This window comes from Pyrus communis, chromosome 1, assembly GCF_963583255.1.
Source record: "Pyrus communis chromosome 1, drPyrComm1.1, whole genome shotgun sequence".
Classification (NCBI taxonomy): domain Eukaryota; kingdom Viridiplantae; phylum Streptophyta; class Magnoliopsida; order Rosales; family Rosaceae; genus Pyrus; species Pyrus communis.
The window spans coordinates 7645128-7667551 of record NC_084803.1 but is presented as its reverse complement, the minus strand read 5'-3'; the positions used below and the strand labels follow the sequence as shown (position 1 = coordinate 7667551).

At 35.3% G+C, this 22424-nt stretch overlaps 1 protein-coding gene, 1 long non-coding RNA gene and 1 pseudogene across 2 annotated transcripts; 2 read left to right on the top strand and 1 right to left on the bottom strand.

Moving 5' to 3' along the window:
* The first annotated feature begins 365 nt into the window (after nucleotides 1-365).
* LOC137734429 (probable polygalacturonase At3g15720) lies at nucleotides 366-2722 on the top strand (annotated as a pseudogene).
* Nucleotides 2723-4569: 1847 nt separating this feature from the next.
* On the bottom strand, nucleotides 4570-7321 carry LOC137710932 (uncharacterized). The gene is made up of 3 exons (XR_011065027.1): nucleotides 6979-7321; nucleotides 6821-6896; nucleotides 4570-4922 (listed from the first exon to the last, which is right to left on the bottom strand). It is a non-coding gene; the product is annotated as an uncharacterized lncRNA (long non-coding RNA).
* A 3857-nt stretch (nucleotides 7322-11178) lies between these two features.
* LOC137734346 (probable polygalacturonase At3g15720) lies at nucleotides 11179-14927 on the top strand. Its single transcript, XM_068473652.1, has 8 exons — nucleotides 11179-11313; nucleotides 12029-12172; nucleotides 12586-12751; nucleotides 13248-13460; nucleotides 13557-13638; nucleotides 13939-14047; nucleotides 14316-14438; nucleotides 14697-14927. The coding sequence occupies exons 1-8, from the start codon at nucleotides 11179-11181 to the stop codon at nucleotides 14925-14927; spliced, it is 1203 nt and encodes a 400-aa protein (XP_068329753.1).
* Nucleotides 14928-22424: the final 7497 nt, after the last annotated feature.

Sequence of the window (22424 nt, the reverse complement as noted above, 5' to 3'; positions counted from 1 at the left end):
GGTTGTTGATAATTAGATTATTACTTAAATGTTGATTAACGTGCTTATTTCCTATTGGTGATACATCATCTAGTGTGCATATTTGGTTTAAAATTTGTTCTCTCTAGCATTACCCTAATTTTATCCCAAAAAAAAAAAAAACAACCCTGCTAACCGTGGACTTTATTTTACATACAAAAAACAATTGCATACCCAAATGTACTGATTAATAGTCATTAAGCGTTAATCCTAGTATAGTGACTGCATGCATGCACGGCCAACTCCCACACCATGTACAAGAAGAGGGAGGAGCGTAGGGTGGTTATCGCTAAATTAAGTTATGAAATTGAGTTTTAATTCATCTCGCATATACTTACGTACTGATAATGGTGAGGAACACTGCAATTTCTGGACTCGATTCTTGCCTGCTTAGTACTAACATTACTTCTTTCTCTACTAAAATTAGCTTCTCATTTTATTTATTTAAATTCTGTGTGCAGGACCTACATCTAGTTTTGGCATTGGATATGGGCAAAATGGTACTTATAATGTGTTTGATTTTGGTGCATCTGGAGATGGCGTCGCAGATGATTCACAAGTAATTAGATAAATCTTTTCCTCACTTTAATTATATGATTTTTTCCTCACTTGAAGGCATGGCAAAGAGCATGTGGAACTCCAGGATCTTCACAAACCCTAAGCATCCCACAAGGGAAAACCTACTTACTCAACCCTCTCAGATTTTTGGGTCCTTGCAAGTCCAACAATGTTCAAATTCAGGCATATCTGCATATATATGGTTTTCGTTGAATTCTTTTCGTTAATCCTTGTACTTGATTAATCAACTAAGGTTTAGGGTTATGCATGCATTTCCTCTTTTAATTATAATGTGTGAATGATATTAATTTAACTTCTCTTTGAATTTAATCAGGTTGACGGGAATATTGTGGGTCCTTCCGGTCCTAATGTATGGACAACGGCGTGCGAATCTGGATGCTGGTTATGCTTCGAAGACGTGAAGGGTCTGATCATCAAGGGAAGCGGACATGTAAATGGGAAGGGTGCAATTTGGTGGAACCAAGTAGGTAAATTAACTCATAATTATAATTAAAATACCGTTTTTCATGTTTTATTTATGAAGATTAAAAACTCATCAGGTTTTTTTTTTGTTAATATGTATGTTCAGGAGGATACGTTTCATTGCAAAGCACCATCGGTAATATACCTTTCACTATGATTATAAAGGGAAAAAGATTACATTATTTGAGCTAGGAAATTTTGGTTTTCATATTTGATATATATACTTTGGGATTTTGAAATCTCATTTTGAGATTTTGTGGTTAGGCTCTACACTTTCACAAATGTGACAACCTTCCAACTTAGTGGATTTACTTCTCAAGACAGCCCAAGAAATCATATCGTGATCCATCAATGCACTGGTGTCCATATACCAAATGTTCATCTAAATGCACCTGCAAATAGCCCCAACACTGACGGCATTGACATCAGTTTGTCAAGTCAAATAGATATACGTGACTCTTCCGTTGGAACCGGTAATTCACATTACTTTATATATATATAGTTGAAGCTTAAGTATTCTTTGTATTCATAACTATGAGTTCACTAGTATTTCAACTTGAAGTTTTGCTAAGTTTGTGTAATTGTAACATTGCTTAACATTATTGACATGATGTTGCCTATTAAGTTAAATTTTAACATGGTGATCAATGATTTTATACTTGAAGACACGTCAACATGGCATATTGCGTTGTGGACACCCATGATGTTTTCGTCATTGTTTAGTTGTTTATGTTATTTACTTGCCTATATTCTTCGTAACGTATGATTAATTGTTTACAAGACATAGGTGATGACTGCATTGCAATTAAGGGTGGCTCTTCTTTTGTATACATAACAAATGTGGCATGTGGACCAGGTCACGGTATTAGGTACGTGAAAAAGTTGTCTTTTACATTTTCGTCACAAAATGAAACTTGACGAACAATTAAAGGATCCCTAAACCCTAAATCCTAAGCCTTAGTTGGTTTCAAACAACCTAATCAAACTATTTTTCTAATTGACATTTTAACTGTATGCGTGTGTGTTCTGTTTCTAAAGTGTGGGAAGCTTAGGACAAGGTGGAGCTGATGATAGAGTTGAACAAGTGCATGTTCAACATTGTACCTTCACCGATACTCAAAATGGTGCAAGAATCAAGACTTGGAAGGTATATCATTTACGTTTTTAGGCGGATAAAATTTGCGCATGTTTTGATACCCTCTAATGTAAATCGGTCTCTTACAATAGAAGACTCTCTCTCTACCATATATCATTTTTCTAGACGAAACAGTTTGTGATGTAACATGTTTTTCAAATAATTAATTTAGATATTTAATAACACTCTTCTTGATTTGTTTGAAGGGAGGATATGGTGCAATTTTAGATGAATTGATACAATTCCAATACGTTATGGTGCAATTTTAGATGAATTGAAACCCCATGGCCTATTTTGAAAATCACCTCAAACTTGAAGGTGTAAAATCTAGTTATCCTTATTTTTAAAGGGGCTTAGATTCACTATATAAAGGTTTCTTTGGTTTAGGCTATAAACATGAGTGATGTGACTTACACTGGCTTCCAAGGAACTTCAGCGAGTGAACAAGCTATAACACTGGATTGCGATAGCGTGGGTTGCACCAACATTGTAATGGATCTTGTCAACCTAACTTCGGCGGTGCCTTGAAAGCCAGTACTCAAAGCTTTATGCAAGAATGCCAGTGCTACACCTGTCGTTCCTTGCCTATCAGAGTGATCGATCCGTCGATGCATATTGCAATTCAATTTTCAATTTTGTTGTTCATTAGATTTCCTTTTTCTTAAGCTAGAAGTTACATTTTCTTTTTCGAGTTCATTTGGCCGTTGCTGCCAATCAATAAATTGTGCCCCTTTCCTTTTCTCTCTCTTTTCTTCATTCCTGCAATATTAAATTTGAAAAGGAACCTCTTGAAATTTGTGATTTTTATTTTTATTTTTATTTTTAGAAGAAAAGTCGATAGATTCATTGCCATAAACATATGAAGTTGCAAAACCCAGTTACACCAAGTTTTCCTCATAAAGTAAATCTGATCTGAGGTCTGGGGGTTATCAAACTAGTTACAATTAGAGCCTGAAAGTAAACCAAATCGTGCAAGACGGTGGACGGTGGACGATGCCATTAGCTTGTCGGCAAACATGAGTAGAAGAAACAAGCTCCTTCGAATCTTCAATAACGAGCCCAATCTCAAACAAGTCATTAGAAGAATCCTACGGAGCCGCCGCAATATGGAGCGAAACGCTCTCAAGAATAAAATTTTGAATAGGGTAATGTTAAGGAGACTCAAGTTGTAAACTAAATTTACAAACTAAATAATGTGTCACCAATAGAAATAAGCATGTTTATCAACGCTTAAGCAATAAACCAATCATCAACTTCCATGTCCTTTAGTTTTCAAAATTTAGTCTACAAATTGAGTCTCCATAGCATTACCCTTTTGAATAACCCCTTTGCATCGCCAAAAGCAAAGCCTCACGAGCGGCCACTGCCTCCACATGTAAAGGAGAAGAAATATGGTTTATTTTCCTCCTTGTGGCAGCTACAAAACTTACCTGATCGTTAAATTAATCATGCCAACTCCCCCCTGCTTAGAAGATTCGTTCCAAGCCCCATCAAAGTTGATTTTCAGAAAATTTGTCCGAGGCCAAGACCATTTAACGTCCTGATGGAGGCGTGTACTTGCAGTCACAGTTGGGACAGCAGTTCGAATGAAAGCCTGCCACCAAGAGATGCATCTGGACGCGAGAATATCTGGGGCCTCCATTGCATATTCCACAGCCTATTGTTACGAGCACCCCAGATAGCCCAAAGAATCATCAAACAGATAGCAAAATTCTCGGGGTTCAGAACCGCCACCCAAGAAGCAATCCAATCCATCGAAGATGAGGAGCGATGAGGACATGGTGGAAAGCCAACTGGAGAAGCCATCCACACGCACCGAGCAAACGCACAGTCACGCATAAGGTGAAGAGTGGATTCACCAAATCCGCCACGCAGGTGATGTGTTTTCTTAAGATTGCTAATTTTGGTGCTTATAATTTGACCTATCTTTGATTCTACTAATACTCTTGATATCGATTTCCTTTTTTAAAACACACATGTTCACTACCAGAACAATTTGGTACAGATACTGTTTTCCACTACAACAAAAATGTTCCCAGACAACATGTGCCAATTATTTATTGTTTAGGGTTCTCCGCTCACTACAAAAAATATGGGCATTGCGCACAATAAATTATATGTGCCCTTTGAGGCCAAAGAGCACCAAGACATGTGCCCATAGACCAATAGCAACAGTGCAGCTACTAAGTTTGTATCTGTGCCCTCTATGGGCGTCACCATTGCTAAAAGGGCACAATACACTGTTTGGTGCTCAAAGAGGCAGACACAAATGGACCATTATTTGTGCCTGTTTTATCAGAAGACCTTTTCCAGCCATATTGACACTTATATTATAATTGTGCCAACAAGAATTAAATATTAAAAAAAAATCAAAATTGAAAAAACTGAAACTGAATTGAGGTAATTTTTTTTTTTTTTTTTTAAATTTTCATAAAATGTAGAAAGCCTACAACACATTCTCAATCTCAGAAACATATATTGTAATGTTACATATTTCATCTCTAATGCAAAAAGAACTTGAAAGCAGACATTTTTGGACAAATGCATCTTCCCCAGCAAGCCTTGCACCTCATCAGAAGCCAAAACAAATATAGTCGACTTCAAAACAAAATAAGTCCAAAATTACACCTAAAAAGGAGTTGGTTAAAATCAATACGTAAAAGTTCCAAATCTGCCATATCAAAGATTCACCTCTTTTTCCAACTTGGTGGATGGTGCAATCATCCTCCTGAAATCCAAATGAAAGTGAAAATGAAATTAAAAAAATAAAAAAAGAAAGGACCTATTTCTAGTCATGTTCAAGGACCAAAACTTTCAATCGGCATTAAGAACTCAATAGCAGTGATGCATTGCTACTTTGTTATACCAAAATACAGTGAACAAAATATGCAACTAAATTAAGCAGCAAAACCATCATTACCAGCAAACAAGATGTACAAAACAATAAAAGTTTGGACAATCATTGTTATGACATAAATTTCTAAGAAAGATAGAAACTACTAAGAACCTTATAGGCTCTACTACGCACAAGCTAATAAATAAGTATTTTCAAATCTAATTTTTAGCTTTAGTGAAGTCTTCCATGTTTCCATACGGAAAGATAAGATTCATGGAGCTGTTTAGTTTCTTAAGACTGCACGTTTCCTCACTGTTCAGTCTCTCCTAAGAGCAACCTAAACACTTAACTACAACTAAAAACTTGCAACAAAGCCCTCAAGTGGGTACTTGTAGGCTGTACCAATGTAATATATAGTCCATCCCTCTAAAATCCTTCCCCACTATTAGTTGTGTATAAATAGTTAAGAAGCTACAACATAACAATAGCATATGTTCATTTCTGACAATAAAATCATCCAGTAAGAAACGTACTCCTTATTAGACATCGTAGTGTTTTAGGGAGTGAAAACTCAAATCCGATCTTCACCTTTTATTATCAACATAATGTGATCATCAAGACGTTAAATGAAGATAACAAATTAAATTTATGTTCATTTGCTAATAATGAAACAAGTAACAAACATACTTCATAAGTGACGTTTATTTGCCCCAATTATCAAAACCACAGCTCTCCTACAAGGCATCAAACAAGAAACCTCTTTTCCTTGAAAGTGAAAACAGTTAGGAATAAAAAGGAAAAATTGATGGGCATGGTAACAATATAAGAAATCAATACAATGCAATGAGACAAATCCGACAAAATTCACACCGAATGCCACATGAATTTTAGTTATGGAGATTTTGAGAAAGACTGAAAATTCATCATAATGAAAATCTGCTTATCAATGAGAGTGCACAACATTGTAACATTAGATTCAGAAAATGGTTTTAATTGGTTTTGATAGGAAGCATTGTAAGTTAATCCCAAACATTTAATTCATGCTTCCAAAATTAACAAATTCTACAATTGCAAGAGAAACCCTACTTAAATATCTTAAATGCCAAAACCAAAAACTACCCTTATCTGCTGAAAGATAAGGGCAATCAACCACAGTTACATTCTCGTATCTGCATTACCAAACACATAAAAACAGGGCAATCAACTCTCCATCCAAGAAAACAATACAACATTGTTATGACATTATCTTTCCATTTGCTCCACAGACGAACTAATCTGGATGATATATGCAGCATTTGGACCTCTCATTGCCAAAGTCATGACTAGTATTAAAAAATTAAAACCATCGATCTAATTCATTAAATTTGATCAACAAACAGAACACACAAATGTAGAACTACAAAAATTGATAGAACAAGAGAGACAGGGAGGTACATGAAAATTGTGTACGATAGGAGCGAGTCTCCAAGTGAGTAAATTGTGACGTGCATACAGAAAATAAACAATAATAAATAACTCATATCTGAAAATATATAAACTCAAGCCGCAAAAAGAACACTAATTCAGATCTGGTGCGGCTTGAAAAAACCCAGATCTGGTACACATACAATCTCTTCTAACCAATTCCTCCATACAATTGTACCTACTTAAATTCCAGGCAAAAAGTTCAGATTTTCATATATAAAATCACCACCCTTCAAATAATTCACATAAAAACACACAAAAACAAGCCAAGCTCTTAGAAATCGAAAGAAGGCTACGTTTAGGGTTAGGGTTTCTCGGGTTCTTACCTAAATCCAAGAATTTGAACCACTTTCTTACGGTTCAGCTTGAATTCAATCTCCCAAACAAAACCACTAACCAAATCTTCAACATGCCAAGTTAAAATTAGTCCTGAATCTCAAGAATTTTTCATATCTAAAAGTTAAAACTGAAGAAACCCACTTACATAGATAGGAAGCTCACTATGAGAGGATCAGTTTTCTCTATTGGGTCGAGATCTAGTTTTGGCCGAAACTTGGCCGGCGAGTCCGGCTTGGTCGTTTTAGAGAGAACAGAGAGGGAAGAGCCAGAACTAAAAATAAGGAAATATGAAAGAGATAAATATGAAGGATGTGTGTGGGTTAAGGGGAGAGGGAGAGAGAGAGAGAGAGAGTCGGATGGATGTGGGTGGGTTGAGGGGAGTATGATCTACGAAGGGTGTGGTGGGTTAGGGGAAGAGAGAGATAGAGTTGGATGGATGAGGGTGGGCTAAGGGGGAGTGATAGTGGGGATAATTACGAAGGGTGTCAGTGGGTTAAGGGGGGAGAGAGTTGGATAGAAGTGGGTGAGTTAAGCGGAAAAGAGTGTTGGATGGATGTGGGCCACAAGTTTTTGAAAAAAAATAATAAAGAACAAAGAATTGTGTCTTTAGAAGTAAACTATGGGCACAAATAATATATTAGAGCCATTTTTTTTCAATAAAGCTGTCAGATAATGTATTTGTGCCTATTTTCTTCTACAATAGGCACAATCAATGGTGCCCTCTATGAAATGGGAACTGTTTCAGTCTTTTGATGGTCAAACAGGCACAAAATTCTCAATTGTGTCCTTTATTTTGTACCCATAGCTCATTTTTCTTGTAGTGGCTCCAAGTTCAACTCACTCTTTCCCCTTTGTTTTGTTTCTGAAAATGATTTCAAATTTTTCTCTTAGTTCAACCAAAACTGAAGACTCAAATAGATGTAGCTAGAAATTTAAAGAGAGGATGAAATTGGAGAAAATTACTTCCAAGAGTGTGTATAAGGCATTAATTAGGCGTGACAAAGTGAATTATGACTTTTTTAAAATAATAAAAAAATTTGCCCAACAAATGTTTTCGTTGAGCATGTATTTTGTATTTTTTTTCCTTAAATCCTTACTTGACGATTGTTTTGTGGGGCAAAATTTTTTGAAAGTTATTTATGGGTGAATTACACTTTCATACTTCAGGTTTGGGATCCATTTCAATTCCTTATAACATCTTCAAAATATTTTACTTTCATACCTTAAGTACTATTTTATTTCAAAATAATATATCCGTTACATTTTTTATCCATTGATCTGTTAAATGTTGACGTGGCTGCCACATTTGTGCCACGTAGATGCCAAATGTGTGCCACATGACAAAAAAATAAAATTTTAATTTAAAAAAAAAAACCTAAATCTTCTTCCCAAAAAAAAAAAAAAAAAGTTTGAAAACGCAGAACCCACCCCTCTTCTCCCTCCAGAGCCTCCCAACCACCTCTCTCTCCTCCACTCTCTTCACCTCTCCTCCCATCCAAAAACCCACCTCATCCCACCCCACCCCCACCTCCCCCGCAACCATTTTTTTTTTCTTCTCCTTTTTCTTTCTTTTCCCATTTCAAAGGGCCAAACCAAAAATCAAAAGCCTTGTTTTTCACTCTTCCAGTTCCAAATCCCAAGTATTCTTCTAAGTTGCAACCCAAACCCCATCTTAAAGCAATCTCTTTCTGTTTTTCTTCAGACTCAGAACAGATTTTGGTGGCGGTGGCGGTGAAAGAACACCCACCAAATCCAAATGGAATACACCACAAGCTTAAGGCCTCAAGAATTTAGAGAGAAGCCCTATTCGTATTCCCCCATAAACTCACCGAGAACCAACAACAATGGCACGGCCACCAACGCCATGGTCTGCAGCAGCAGCAGCAGCAACTCGGCGGTGGCGGCTCAAATCCCGACAACTCCGAAAGTCTCAACTCCCATATCCGAAACCCGTCTGCATCTCGTGGGTCCGATCGATGTCAATTTGAGGTTAGAATGAGAGAAGGGGGAAGAGAAAGAGATGGAAGAGGTCGCCGGAAATAAGTGGGGTGGGATGGGGGGTTTGGTCGCGCGGAAGACGATGGCCTTTTTTTTTTTTTTTTTTTTTTAATAATAATAAAAATAGGGTAAATATTATAATAATTTTAATGCATTAAAAATTATTATTTTTGCCATGTGGTGTGCCACGTTGGCAGTCACATCAGCACTTAACAGATCAATGGATGGAAAATGTAACGGAAATATTATTTTAAAATAAAATAGTACTTAAGGTATGAAAGTGAAATGTTTCGAAGATGTTGTAAGACATTGAAATAGACCTCAAACCTGATATATGAAAGTGTAATTTTGAAACATACGACTTTGTCCGATAAAATGCTGTCTTCAGACAAGTTATAATCATAAGGTCAAGTTGGTCAACGCACTTGACTCGATGAAATTGTCGTTGGTAATTTTGTCAGTGAACAATATTTGCCCAACAAAGTTTTAATATTTAGCGGGTAAGCATATAATCGACGACTTTTGCCCGACGAATTTTTGTCGGGCAAATCATTAGGCGACGAAACCTTATTTGGCGTAACAAAATGAAAATGATGTTTTTTTTGCAGTTACATTTAATGCATTCAAACTTCAGCTAGCGAGCAAGTAATAACACCGAACTGTTGTACCTTGCGTTGGACCATTGTAATGGATCATGTCAACTTAACCTTCATTGTGCCTGGAAAGCCACTCACATCTTCATGCAAAATGCGAATGGAAAATCAATCTCTACTGTACTTGATGCTGATTTCCCTTCCAAATGAGATGTATTATGTGTTAATGTTCAATCTTGAAGTACTAGTGCTTCTATAATAAGATTATTTGTTGAAAGATTATGGGCTCGTCCTGTATTAATTGTGTGAATTGGGAAAATATTGATATGTTACCTTTATAAATATTTCCCTAGATCATGTCTCAAGATCTTTCTTTCAAAGGAATTAGTAAATAAATCAAGTGATTCTTTATGCCTCATATGCAAGTAGTGGATTGCTCTGACGGATAAGACCTGTTGTTTTAAATAAATCTAGTAAATAATGTTGTTTGTAATAAAATATTCACGCACCATACAGATTAGTAACCAAAGTGATTAGTACATCAAAATTATCACGCAGTGCATCATATAATCGTTTAAGATAATAAAGAAAGAGAAATGGTAAAGAGACTCTCAAAGTGGAATAAGTAAAGCTTCCACATGTTGACTTAAGGCCACATGCTCAAGAGAAAATTTGAATTCAAGATTAACGAAAATAAGGATGCTGTTAATGTGTATCTATGACTAACAAACATTAACGTGTGACCATCGTTAATATGCGTGAACGTAGAATTGTGTGAAAGAAAGAAAAAAAAAAAGGAAAAAAGAAACCCTCAAACTAAATAAAACAAGCGTTTGCATATTCTCAGTCATATATATGTTCTTCTCAACAAACTAGAAAGAAAGCTTCACGAAGGTGTACTATGACTTCTGGTTTTTCCGTACAAAAAATGATTTACCACCAACCTAGTTTAAAAATCTCCAGTCAGTTGGAAAATGCTTCCAAATTGGAAATGGTGGTTGAAAATATATGGTTAAAGAGATTGAATAAAGTTCTTTTGCTTTACCTACTAAGCATTTGGTACAAATTTGCTTGACTCACACTGATTGTGATAACGATATAGATTTGTGATGAGTGCGGTATCTAATTGTGTTCCTTTGTGATGGTTTGGTTTTGAGACTGCATTGTAAAAGTCACTGTACTGTCCTTTTTGCCATTACTTATTTACGTTAATATATAAGGGGCACGATTTAAATAGTAACATAATAGGCAAACAGGTTTCTGGCTGGTAAGCTAATTATATATATGGAAACTAATGTAATTAATTGAAAAACATTTTCTAAGGATATATTCAGTTAAACTATAAGATCTTAATTTTACACAAATGTTCTATATACGTGGCCTACAGAGTTTCACTTCAACCTAGTCAACCTTTTTTTAGGAAAAAAATCTATTTTCTGAGTAATATATTTGCATCTGGATTCGTAGATGTTTAACTTGGAAAAGAAAAATCGCAATCAGAAAATACAAGGAAATGAAGAAAACCAAGATCTCAATTTTATGATTTACTTTGATGAATATGAAAGATAAGCATTACCCGCTCTCAATTTTTTTTGCAGCCCCCGCCTGCATGCGGCTACTATATATATATATATATATGTATTGGTACATAATCTCAAACAATTCATATTCTTATCAAATTTATTGCTGGACTCCAGCATATTTCTTTTGTTGCTTCAATTCTGGTTTAATTTTTCCCCCCGTTTCGTAAAAAAATGCAGGACCGACTCGTTAGCCTTTTGATATTTAGCATTGTGCTGTCTGGGTTGATTGATATTGGGTACAGTGAAAAAACATTTGATGTTCTTAATTATAGAGCAGTTGGGGATGGAGAAGCTGACGATTCTGAAGTAACTTCTCACTTTCTTCTTTGTTTTCACATTCATATGTTTTGTACAGGTATATGCTTTGTGTATAGGTTCTCTATTGATTATACTTGAGTTGTGGACCCCTGGTCATTCAGGACGTTCTATCCCAAGTACATGAATCAGTAGTAATGTAACACATATTCTTTTTTAAGTCGTCATGAGTGGTTCAAAAACAATTAATTCGTCACATTATTAAATCAAAAGCATGCTTGACACCAAAAAAATTATTTTCATGAAATAGGACATAAATGTGTTATATTGGGGGCCAAATTTTCAATCTTTTTTCATTTTTCATTATCTTACAAAGGAAAATACTAGTTTTTTTTTAAATTATTTTATAAATTATTTTTTAACAAATGAAAATATTTTAATCAGTTATTTTTTTGTTGAATAATAATTTTTTTACTATAGTGTTATTATCCATACATCCATTTTTATCTTTATACACACCTCTCAATTTTTGGGCGTTGAACCAAATTATTGAAAAGAACTAAAGGACATAAATTAACGGATTGTGTGTAGAAGCTTGGGAGGTAAAAACAAAAGTAAGTGGATAAAATCGTTCTTTCGAATACTACTTGAACAAGTTAAAAAGAATAAACTTAAATATAAATCATTGTGTTACTTAGCCACACTTTCCACTCCAGCATCATTGTATAGAAAAAATAATGAACCGTTCTTAACTTTGCATGTATAGGCTTTTGTAAATGCATGGAAAGCCTTATGTGGAGCAGATGAAGTTGGTGACGTACCTACACTAGTTGTACCCAAGGGAAAAACATTCTTACTGCAGCCTATCGAATTTGAAGGCCCTTGCAGGCCTAAGAGGGTCCATATTCAGGTAAATCTAATAAGGAATATTTATGGCAAGCAAATTTAATAAGGAATTTATAATCCTCTAATTATAGCTAAGATTTCCTTTCTTTCTTCGTCTTTATATTTCCCTCTGTTGTTTTTTCTTTATTTTGTATCCTAATGTGCTCATTCGAGTTTGGATAAGAAAGATTTATATGGCACATGTATTGGATCACTGTGGTATGAAACGCTACGAGTGACAATGTATTCATAGCATATGTAAGTCTCTTGTGCTTAATAATCTTTAGTGATGTAAGATATGTGGCTATTCTGGTAGTAGGCTCAGGTTCATCCATGGCTATTGTCCGTTTATTGGTGCAAACTAAAATTATTCAGTAATATGACTTCAACTTTTGAAAAATGGTTAAATGTTCCTTTCATATTGGGTCCGGAGAGTAGGTCCTGGGGAATGTAGTGGCTCCCAAAACGGTGGATGCATGGAAAGAGTGCCCATCATCAAATGCCTGGCTCCAATTTACAAATGTGGCAAATCTCACGCTCGATGGTTCAGGAACAATCGATGGCCAGGGTTCATCTTGGTGGAGCAATAGCATTGCCAATCAATATATCTCCTTCATAAATGTAATACTCTGTTCGTATCTATTGAAATTATAATATAATCACCATACATCTAAGATGCTTATCCCATCCAACATATTTACAGGTCAATGAGAAGAGCTGCGAAAGACCAAAGGTTAGTATGAATTTAATTATCAAATTATGAATTCAAACTATTAGTGAAACTGATTTTTCTTTTAGTAGTGTGTGGTGCAAATTTATTATCTGATCAACAAAACTATTTAGACACGCATAAGACACAATAATTAACGCACTCTCTAATCTAGGTTGATCAACCATTTCATTTGAAAGTGAAACTCACTTGTATTAAAGTATGTATAAACAAATGTATCAGTTTTGTGTGTTGATCCCGATTTCCTCACTATCGTTTGTATTAAAAACATAGCATTACTTCATCTGGTAGAATGGTACCATAGGAATTTGTTTGAACCAATATCATTTTAATCCATATTACTAAATTAAAGTTGGGTTTTACCAATTACTGCAGGCTCTACACTTTGACAGATGTAACAATCTCCGTTTAAGTGGACTTACACATGTCAATAGCCCAAAAGCTCATATTGGTATAAACCACTGCATCAACGTCGATGTCTCCCATCTTACTATAATTGCACCTGCCGAAAGTCCGAATACTGATGGAATTGATATCTCAAACTCTATCAGTGTCAATATTCATGACTCTTTTATTGGAACTGGTAATTAATTTAAATTCATTTTATGTAATTAATCATGATCATTATTTTGCAGGCCATTGCAACCAATTAGTTTTTTTGTGCATTTTGTTACAACAGGTGATGACTGCATCGCTCTCAGTTCTGGGTCTTCCAACATCAACATTACTAACATTGCGTGTGGACCGGGCCATGGAATTAGGTTTATCCAAAATAACCACACAAAATATATTATATCAATTTATTGACAACATTAATTAGATGTTGAGCATATAATTAAGTTTAAAGTAATGTTAGGAAGACTAAAATTTTTAATTAAATTTTGTAGACCAAATGATGTGGTTGTTAATAATTAGATTATTACTTAAGTGTTAATTAACGTGCTTACTTTATATTGGTAACACATCATTTGATTTATAGATTAGGTTTAAAAATTTAGTCTCTCTCTCATTATCCTTAAGTTTAACACTCGTTGTAACTTTATATACTTTGTCGAATTCAGTGTGGGAAGCTTAGGAAAAAATGGAGCTCATGAAACAGTAGAAAATGTTTACGTGAGAGATTGTAGTTTCAATGGAACTCAAAATGGAGCAAGAATCAAAACATGGCAGGTATATATAATTATATGTACCATAAAAGATTTATGTATATGCACACCTAATCTTATCCAAGTTGGGTAGATCAATGTGATCTCTTCTCTACACCCAAATTGAAACTTTCATCCCCGTAGTTTAAATGAACTATCCTATTGTTTGTCCAAAGGAGAAATTCCATTTATATGGTTAGTATTTATACGTTCAGTCTCCAAATTAAGATACAGTTGACCCATTTCCTGTATTTGCATCGATTCTCTAAGATATTGTCCTTGTTAATTTTCAGGGTGGATCTGGCTATGCTAAGAATATAGTTTTCGAGAAGATCACACTTGTTGCAGCTGAAAACCCTATCATCATTGACCAATTTTATTGTGATGCTGAAGCTAAACTAAGCTGCGAAAATCAGGTATATTTACTTTCTCTTTTTTATTTGAAATGTTTAACGGTTTATAGGGTAATGTTATTTTACCATACTTATGATGTCAAACTATGAATTTGTATTTCACATGCAACAAAATTAGAATAATAAATGTGTCAGATTTACAGTTTAATTGACAAACGTAAACCATTTTGCATTACTAAAGATTCTGGCAAGAGAACAATTTTTCCATAATATCACATTTGTTGACATGGGGCTTGACTTGTTCCAAATATTGATGATTAGACATCAGCTGTGACCGTGAGCGATGTGAGATACATTGATTTTCAAGGAACTTCTGGAAGCGAGGAGGCGATCAAATTAAACTGCAACCAGATTCCAGGCTGTCAAAACATTGTTATGGAAGAAATTCATATCACCTCTGCTGTTCCTAGTAAGAAGATTTATGCAAGTTGCAGCCATGCCAAAGGAACCTGCAATGACAGTACTGTGCCCGTACCTTGCCTCGACAAGTGATCGCACTGTTCATGGCTTCTACTTGATCCAACTCTATGTTGTAGTTCCCTATGGCCTTGTAAGAGCCTTACTATATTCGCTCTTTTGTTGGAGAAAATTTCAATATTATATATAAGAAGTGTTTTTCAATATTCTAAGAGTTTTATTTGATCGAAATTGATAATTCTTCAGTTTTTTTTTTTCCGAGAAGCTAGGGTTTTCAAAGAGAACTAGTTTAGAAAATAGAGAGGAAATACAACTTTTCATTCAACTGAAATTGCACATCTACAATTCAGAAACAGACTTATACACTTAAACTAAACAACAGAAAAACATCATTAATTAATCATTATATGTGTCCTAACTGTCCAGGTCAGCATAAGACTAGCTAATACCCTCGCTTAATCTCAAGCTAGGACTCTCTAGCATGAGATTGTTTCTAAGAGACAAAATCTGAGGACAATGTAAACCCTTGGTCATGTTATCAGCCAATTGTTCAGAGCTAGGAACATGAGGGACAGGTAAATCTTTCCGTTGAACGCGTTCGCGAACAAAATGAACGTCAATTTCCATGCATTTGGTCGACTATGAAATATTCGATTATGAGCAAACCCATTGTGAAACTTAACCCGTTATGTGGATAATATCGTTTGTTAAAAAAAAAGTAGTGCTATCCATACATTTTTATTTCTCACATAGCCTCTCAATTTCAACCATCAGATCGAATGAATTGAAGAAAATCAATGGTAAAAATTAACAAGGTTGTGAGGGATAAAAATAAGTGCATGAATATCAATTTCTTATTTAATATCGTCAATATTGTTGTACGTATCGTATTTATTAATTCCCAATCAATGAATACCGTACATTTCATAAAAAATATTGTCCTAAATATTTATAATAAATGTTAAAAGAAAGAGTATGTGGGTTACTTTTCCGATTTTCCCTCTATTTTTTCAATATTTAAAACTATTATAAATGCTAATAAAATTAAGAAAAAGAGGAGAATGCAAATCCGGGGCATCTACTACAAAATCTTGCTTGTGAACATTAGAGTATTGGCCCTAAACCATGGCCCAATTTGAGTTTTGATGCATAACCTAACAATCCATAAATATTGATTTATGAATTTGCTAGGGACTCACAAGTTAGAGCAAACTAGAAAAATTGCCCACGCTTCGCTACGGGTTTTGGAACTATTATCCACAACAGGCATGAATAATTTGCATAGAAAGGTGCACTACAAAGTATTAGTCAGCTCATGCAATACATACAAATTTTCAAGCTATTATCCACAATAGGCATGAATAAAGTGCACAAAAAAAATATTAGTCAGCTCATGCATAACATACAAATTTTCAAGCTTTGAATTGCCTTGTTCGCAAGTCAGTATTCTGTTCTGTTTACAACCATTGAACTTATTATGTGAATCCAAAGTGGAAAAGCCAGGAAGACATTCACAAACCCAAATCAAACTCACCAAATCTGACATTAAAGAATAAATTATATAAAGTGACATATTGAAAGAAACTCAAAAGAGATTAGAAAGAAAAAGAGATTGCACCGGAGGAAGTGGGAAAGCGAGGAGAGACGCAGGTGTAGAGGTCAATGGAGAAAGCCAAGCCACTGCCAAGAAACCCAAGCTTAAAGAAGCCCTCTTTGATGCGACGGAACAACATGCTAGGCAATACAGCAAACAAATGGAACAAAACTTTAACCAAACAAAAGGAATAAGCAATTATTAAAATATTAGATACATTAGATGAAACAATTTAATAAAACTCCGGGAATTATTTGTTAAGACACATGAAATTCCCTATTTAAGATTCTAGATAGAATGGAAAAAACGTAATTGAACTAACGATTAAGAATTGAAGTTACTTTTGTTAACATAATCATATTTATTTGCAGGGGATTGATATCGTTTATATTTTATTGCATCAATGTATATAGGGCTTGTCACTTTATAATGAGTTACACTATAGTCTCCTTCGATTTTACATGTATATATTTTGGTGAGAGATACAAATAAGGATAACTTGGTACGAAAACACAATACGACATCTTTTAACATAAAAAATTAAAGGCGAAAACAAAAATGGCAAAGATAAAAATCAAAATCCAATTAAATAATCGAAGAAAACAATAGAAATATCCATCAAGAATTTCAAAAATATAAATTAAAAAAGGGGAATTATACAAAATCCTTGGACGAAGGCACAAATATAGCCCCGAAATCCTAGAAGTAGATGACTCCTTTTACCCCAAAAGCTCATAAGTGAAGAAAGAAGACGACGACCCAATTATTCGTTGGTAGTGATTTGCAGCTGACCCAGTTAGAAGACGATATGTGCCTCTAAATTGATTCCCACCAATCCGACTCTTCAACTTCAAATGGGGAAATAACAAATCAATTTGGTTCAATCGAGTGAAATCACATTGTTCTGGAAATGATAAAAGTCATTCATGTAAGAGATATTCACATATTCCCTTCATACCCACAATGGACTTGTTTGCACAACGACAAATTATTTAAGCATTATTAAGCAAATCCAGAATGACACATCTTTCTCTAACAATAAAACGCAATTGTATTGTCTCTCTTTCTAGAAAATATAAAAAGTTTCAAATTCATGCACACAGAGAGAGTACTTAAAATTTTTTTTTATATAACATGAGACGTGGATAGTATTATTTATCCAAAAAAATATGTACAATTTTCTTTGTTAAGTTCTTCGATTTAAAAATCCCAATTTCACAAACATGGCAGAATTTTAATGATCTACAATATACAGAAAAACAGTATTATCCAGCATAGAATAGAGCAGAAGAAACTATAAAAAAAATATCTAGCATTACATCTTAGATATATTTACGAAACACAGATTTGATGTGTGTGTAAGTAAATCTTTTAGGGTTGTCAATTGGCTAAAAAATATATTGGAAAATAATCAAAAGAAAACACTTTTAGTTGGTTATAAATATTTACCAAGGTCTGTTCAGCAATAAAACTCAGTTCATGTGGAATTGGGGGAAAGAAAAGGTTCAAAACTCTAATCATCCAAATAGAACCTATTATGTTAAAATGGTTCTTGAATAAGGTCAGCAGTGGTATTTGCAAAGAAACAACGATGTTAACTCTCATGTATACGTTCACCGATTAGAGCTCGGTGATGATTGACTCCTCATTTTGCATCTTGTCGATTAAGATTATAACCTAGAAACCAAAATCAAACAAACATAGAAACATATATGAGAAATTACACGAATCAGCAAGGATTTTAAAGATTCGGAATGTAATGAAGAGAGGAAAACATGAGGAAAACATGCTTATATGGCTAACATGATCAAAGAAATTGCAAAAAACAACAAATGGGGAAAATTACAGAACATGGGCATTTCCTAAAACTCCCATCATGTTTTCCATTCCAAATTTTTTTGGGCATACAAAATGAAGCTTATGGAATGAAGAGTAAGATTATTACCTTTGCCAGACCCAAAGTGGTTGCAAAAGCTTGAAAAACCACATGCCAATCCTACCAAAGTCGAATCGACAACCGAAAGGAAACCCATTAAACCCACATTCCAATTCAACCAAAATTCAAACTTCACCTCAAATTAGATCAACAGAAAGAGAAATAGGGGAAAACCCAAATGCCATAGGATAGAAAAACAGGGGAGAGGGAGAGAGGAGAGAGGGAGAGAGGGAGAGGGAGAGAGAGAGAGAGAGAGAGAGAAAAAGGGAGATTACAATGAGTGAGTGGGCAAAATTTGAAAGCTTCGGTGAACTCGTGGCTCCCCTACGACTCGTTGCATCAATAGGATTAGAAGATTCTGGAAATAAAAAAATTACCGAACAACCATAAATTCAATTAAATAAAATTTTAAGAATTTCGTAAAATCCTGGAACGAATGCTCACAAAAGATGAATAACATATAAATTTAAACAACAAAAAAAATGAAAAATAGCTCAACAGAACAGATGGGCAATACTTATAAACTATTGGCCTGGAAATAGTTGACAAACCACAACCCCATGTCCATGATGTCAACACTGTCGATGTCATCACCTGAAAAGGTATGTAATATATGTTTGTTAATTTCTACAACTAAAATAAAAAACCAACATACTTACTCATGTGTTATGTTTTGTGAAAATCCAAATGAAAATGTATTAAAAAAAATTAATAATAATTATACAGTAGCAACTCTTCATAGAATTCTTCTTCTATCTCCTCCACTTTTTGACCATGATGTCTGCTTCCATATATTAGGTAAACAACACATGAATACATTTAGGATAGAAAATAAACCTTTATTTTAACCCTGCACCAATCAGCTAAATTTCGCAGTAAGCACAACATTTTCATTCCCCACTTAACAGTGAATTAACTATCTACCACTGCCAGATAAATAAGCATTGCTCTTAAAATGATACTTATTAAACTTAACCTTGTTCTTAATTAACACGAAACCGCAGATAATCACCCAAACCAAACTGTTATTCAGTATATAAAGCAAATTACAAACACTTGGAATAAACATTTCAATTTATAAGATCTAATTATGCAATTTCAACTCGATTTTACTCCGACACAATCAAATTTCACACAACTAAACACGAAACGCATCGAATTTGAGGGCTTAAGAGCAGCATTACGTGCAAAAACTGAAATTTCAATCACCTCGGGCGATCAGAAGCACAAGGAACAAGGCCGAGCAATCTGGCACACCTAAAGGAGCTCAGAATCTTCTCGCCAACCTTTTACAAATCCATCGCACCCCCTTAATAGGGGACCAAAAACGAAACCCCAGAGCTCTCACTGCCCTCGCTCAAATCGCCATTGAACACAAACGGATTCGCCAAAACACTGCCGAAGGGAGACAGATTCAGCTGCATTTCAATTCGAACCATGGAAAATGACTAACCCAATTTTCAATCACTTAAAAGTAGATCGAGTGAGAGAGAAAGTATATTGTCGTAATAAAAAAAATCAGGCAATCATGATTTTCTATCAGAGCAACCAGGAAGAGAATAAAATCCCCTAAAATCCCCAAGAGCAGAGAAAGAACTCACCGAAATTGAATCGAATGGAGAGAACGAACCATTGATGAGGAAAGTGGCAAACCAAGGAGAGGGGCGACGTATGAGTGAGTTTTGGGCTGTGGGTTTCGGATTTCTCGTTCAGGGGAAATGGGGAGGATTCTAGAGTTTGGGGAAGCAAAGAGCAGGGAGAAATAAGGAGGAGCCATCCGGATACCCAAAAAACGAAACGATTTCTAGGGTTTGATGGGGTGTTCAGGCTGTCGGACTTGCTGGGGAATGTTTTTTTTTCGAAGCTATGGCTGCAAAATGGAGGCGCGGCTAGGGTTTTTTTTTTTTTTTTTTTTTTTTTTCTTTCATTCATTTGCAGAAAGGTGAGATAGAGCAGAGAGTTCTCGAGGGGTAGGAGGCTTCCACAGCTGCAACGGTTGGAGAAAATGAAACAATGGCACAAACGTAATCAACTCAAAATTGAGGGCCCACATCCCCTCACCAAATGCCACGCACAGCCGTCAATCCCACGAATGCATCCCGATGTAATGGTCAGCCCAACACGTGTATAGCAGGGCACCCAAATCCCACGAACAAAATTACCCTCCTATCTTTTCATAATAACCCTCCAACCCAGCCCTAAAATAGATGGCTTTCTTGAAAATAAGGTGAAATTGAGGGGGATTTTTTTTACTATAGCCATGAACATGCCAATTCCCCTCCAACTTCAGAATAGATAATGTCTTTTAGAGCAACTCCACCCCTATCCACTTTGCGCCAGCACCCAGCCCATTTATCCACTTAATTGAACAGTAATAGACCCAATGAACAGTAATAGGCCAAAGCATCTCCACCCAAAAAAAAATGTGCTGGCACCTAGTCTAAAAATGCGCTGGCACAAACGATCTCCACCCCTACAAAATGCGCTGGCATCCAGTCCATTTAAAATATTAAATAATTTTTTTATAAAATAATAAATAAAAAAATAGTTTTAATTTCGGATAGGATTTTTAACCAATCTCGTCACGCCACGTGTCATTATCCGAACGTACTATTTTTTTAATAGATTTCCGCTAAGATTTTCAACCAATCCCGACAACCCACGTGTCACTTCCTGTTTACAATAATTTAGGCAAGATTTCGATAAGATTTTTAACCAATCTCGTCATGAGTAGTGCGAACCCAACATTCACACAACGTAACATCTTCACTGAGCTTCCACAAAGTCATTTTTTCTCTCAAAGTGTACAAAATATTCAAATGTAGAAAGTGTAGAAAGTGTAGAAAATATTGAAATGTGGTGTAAGGTGGAAGATGAGGGTTAGGTATTTATAGAAAAAAAAAATTAATTTTTTAAAATTTTTCTGTATTTTTTTTTAAAATTTTGACATTTTTTAATTAATTTTTAATAAATTTTAATGTTGTAATTAATCTGGACCGTTGGATTTGAAAAATAATCAAATCCAACAGCCAACACGCCGCCACATGGCCAACGGTCAAATTTCTGACCGTTGGGCCTTTTTTTTTTTTTTTTTTTTTTTTTTGGTGAAAAAAACGTGGACCGTTGATCTGTGATCGTACGGTCCAATTTAAAAGTGAAATTTAATTTTTTTTACCGTTGGAAATCCAACGGCCTACATAAACTAGCCGTTGGAAATCCAACGGCTCTGAGGAGGGCCACGTAGCCCCTTGACAGACGCAACCCACTTGCCCTGCACTGCAGGCCCCACTGCTGCAGACGCTGTCGGCTACTCGCTGGTTCCATCGCGTGTGTTGCACGCGCCAGCACACGGACCGGCCTCTGGGTCTGTCCATTTTGGGCTGGCCTCTTGACTGGCACGGGCTGGGTGCCAGCCTATTTTCCGGGCTGGAGCTGATGGACACAGTGCCGGGCCATTTTCTTCACTTGGTGCCGGGCCATTGAAGAAGGGCTGGACTTGCTCTTAGAGTAATTGCAACTCCATTATAAATTTTGTCAATAAGCAGTTTAAAAGGAGCAACAAAACTGACAAAATTTCTAACGAAGTTATCCAAAACACCATTGCTACACATTGTAATAAATTTTTATCTAAACTAACAGTTTTTTTCTCAAAGATCAAAGCTCTAATTAGACTAAAGTCCACAAACCATTACTCAAATTAGCTCATTTTCCTTTCTTTGCCAAACATTGGAAAGAAAGTAATAAGAAATTTCCTAACCCAAACACAACCTCAAAAGGAACCTGGCAAAAAAAGTAATAAATACAAAATGGACCTAAATTAAATAGTCAAAATTCTAAAATTTAATATAAAAATTGTTGCCTGGAATGGTCTAATAGAAATGGGTGCATTTCTGCTCACCATTTAAGGTGGTGGTAATGTTCACTACTCTACGTATTATTATTAAATGAGTTTAAATTTTAAGATTTGTGTCTATCCACTACACAAACTTCGAAATTTAAACTTGTCCAATGGTGATGAATGAGGTGGTGAGCAAAAATATAC

Bases quoted from the DNA above. Each gene is read 5' to 3' on its own strand.
- LOC137734346 (XM_068473652.1), top strand. From the start codon at position 11,179: ATGCAGGACCGACTCGTTAGCCTTTTGATATTTAGCATTGTGCTGTCT. The intron at 12,752-13,247 runs ATATCTCCTTCA...TTTACCAATTAC, and splicing joins CAATAGCATTGCCAATCAAT to TGCAGGCTCTACACTTTGAC. The intron at 14,048-14,315 runs GTATATATAATT...GTTAATTTTCAG, and splicing joins CAAGAATCAAAACATGGCAG to GGTGGATCTGGCTATGCTAA.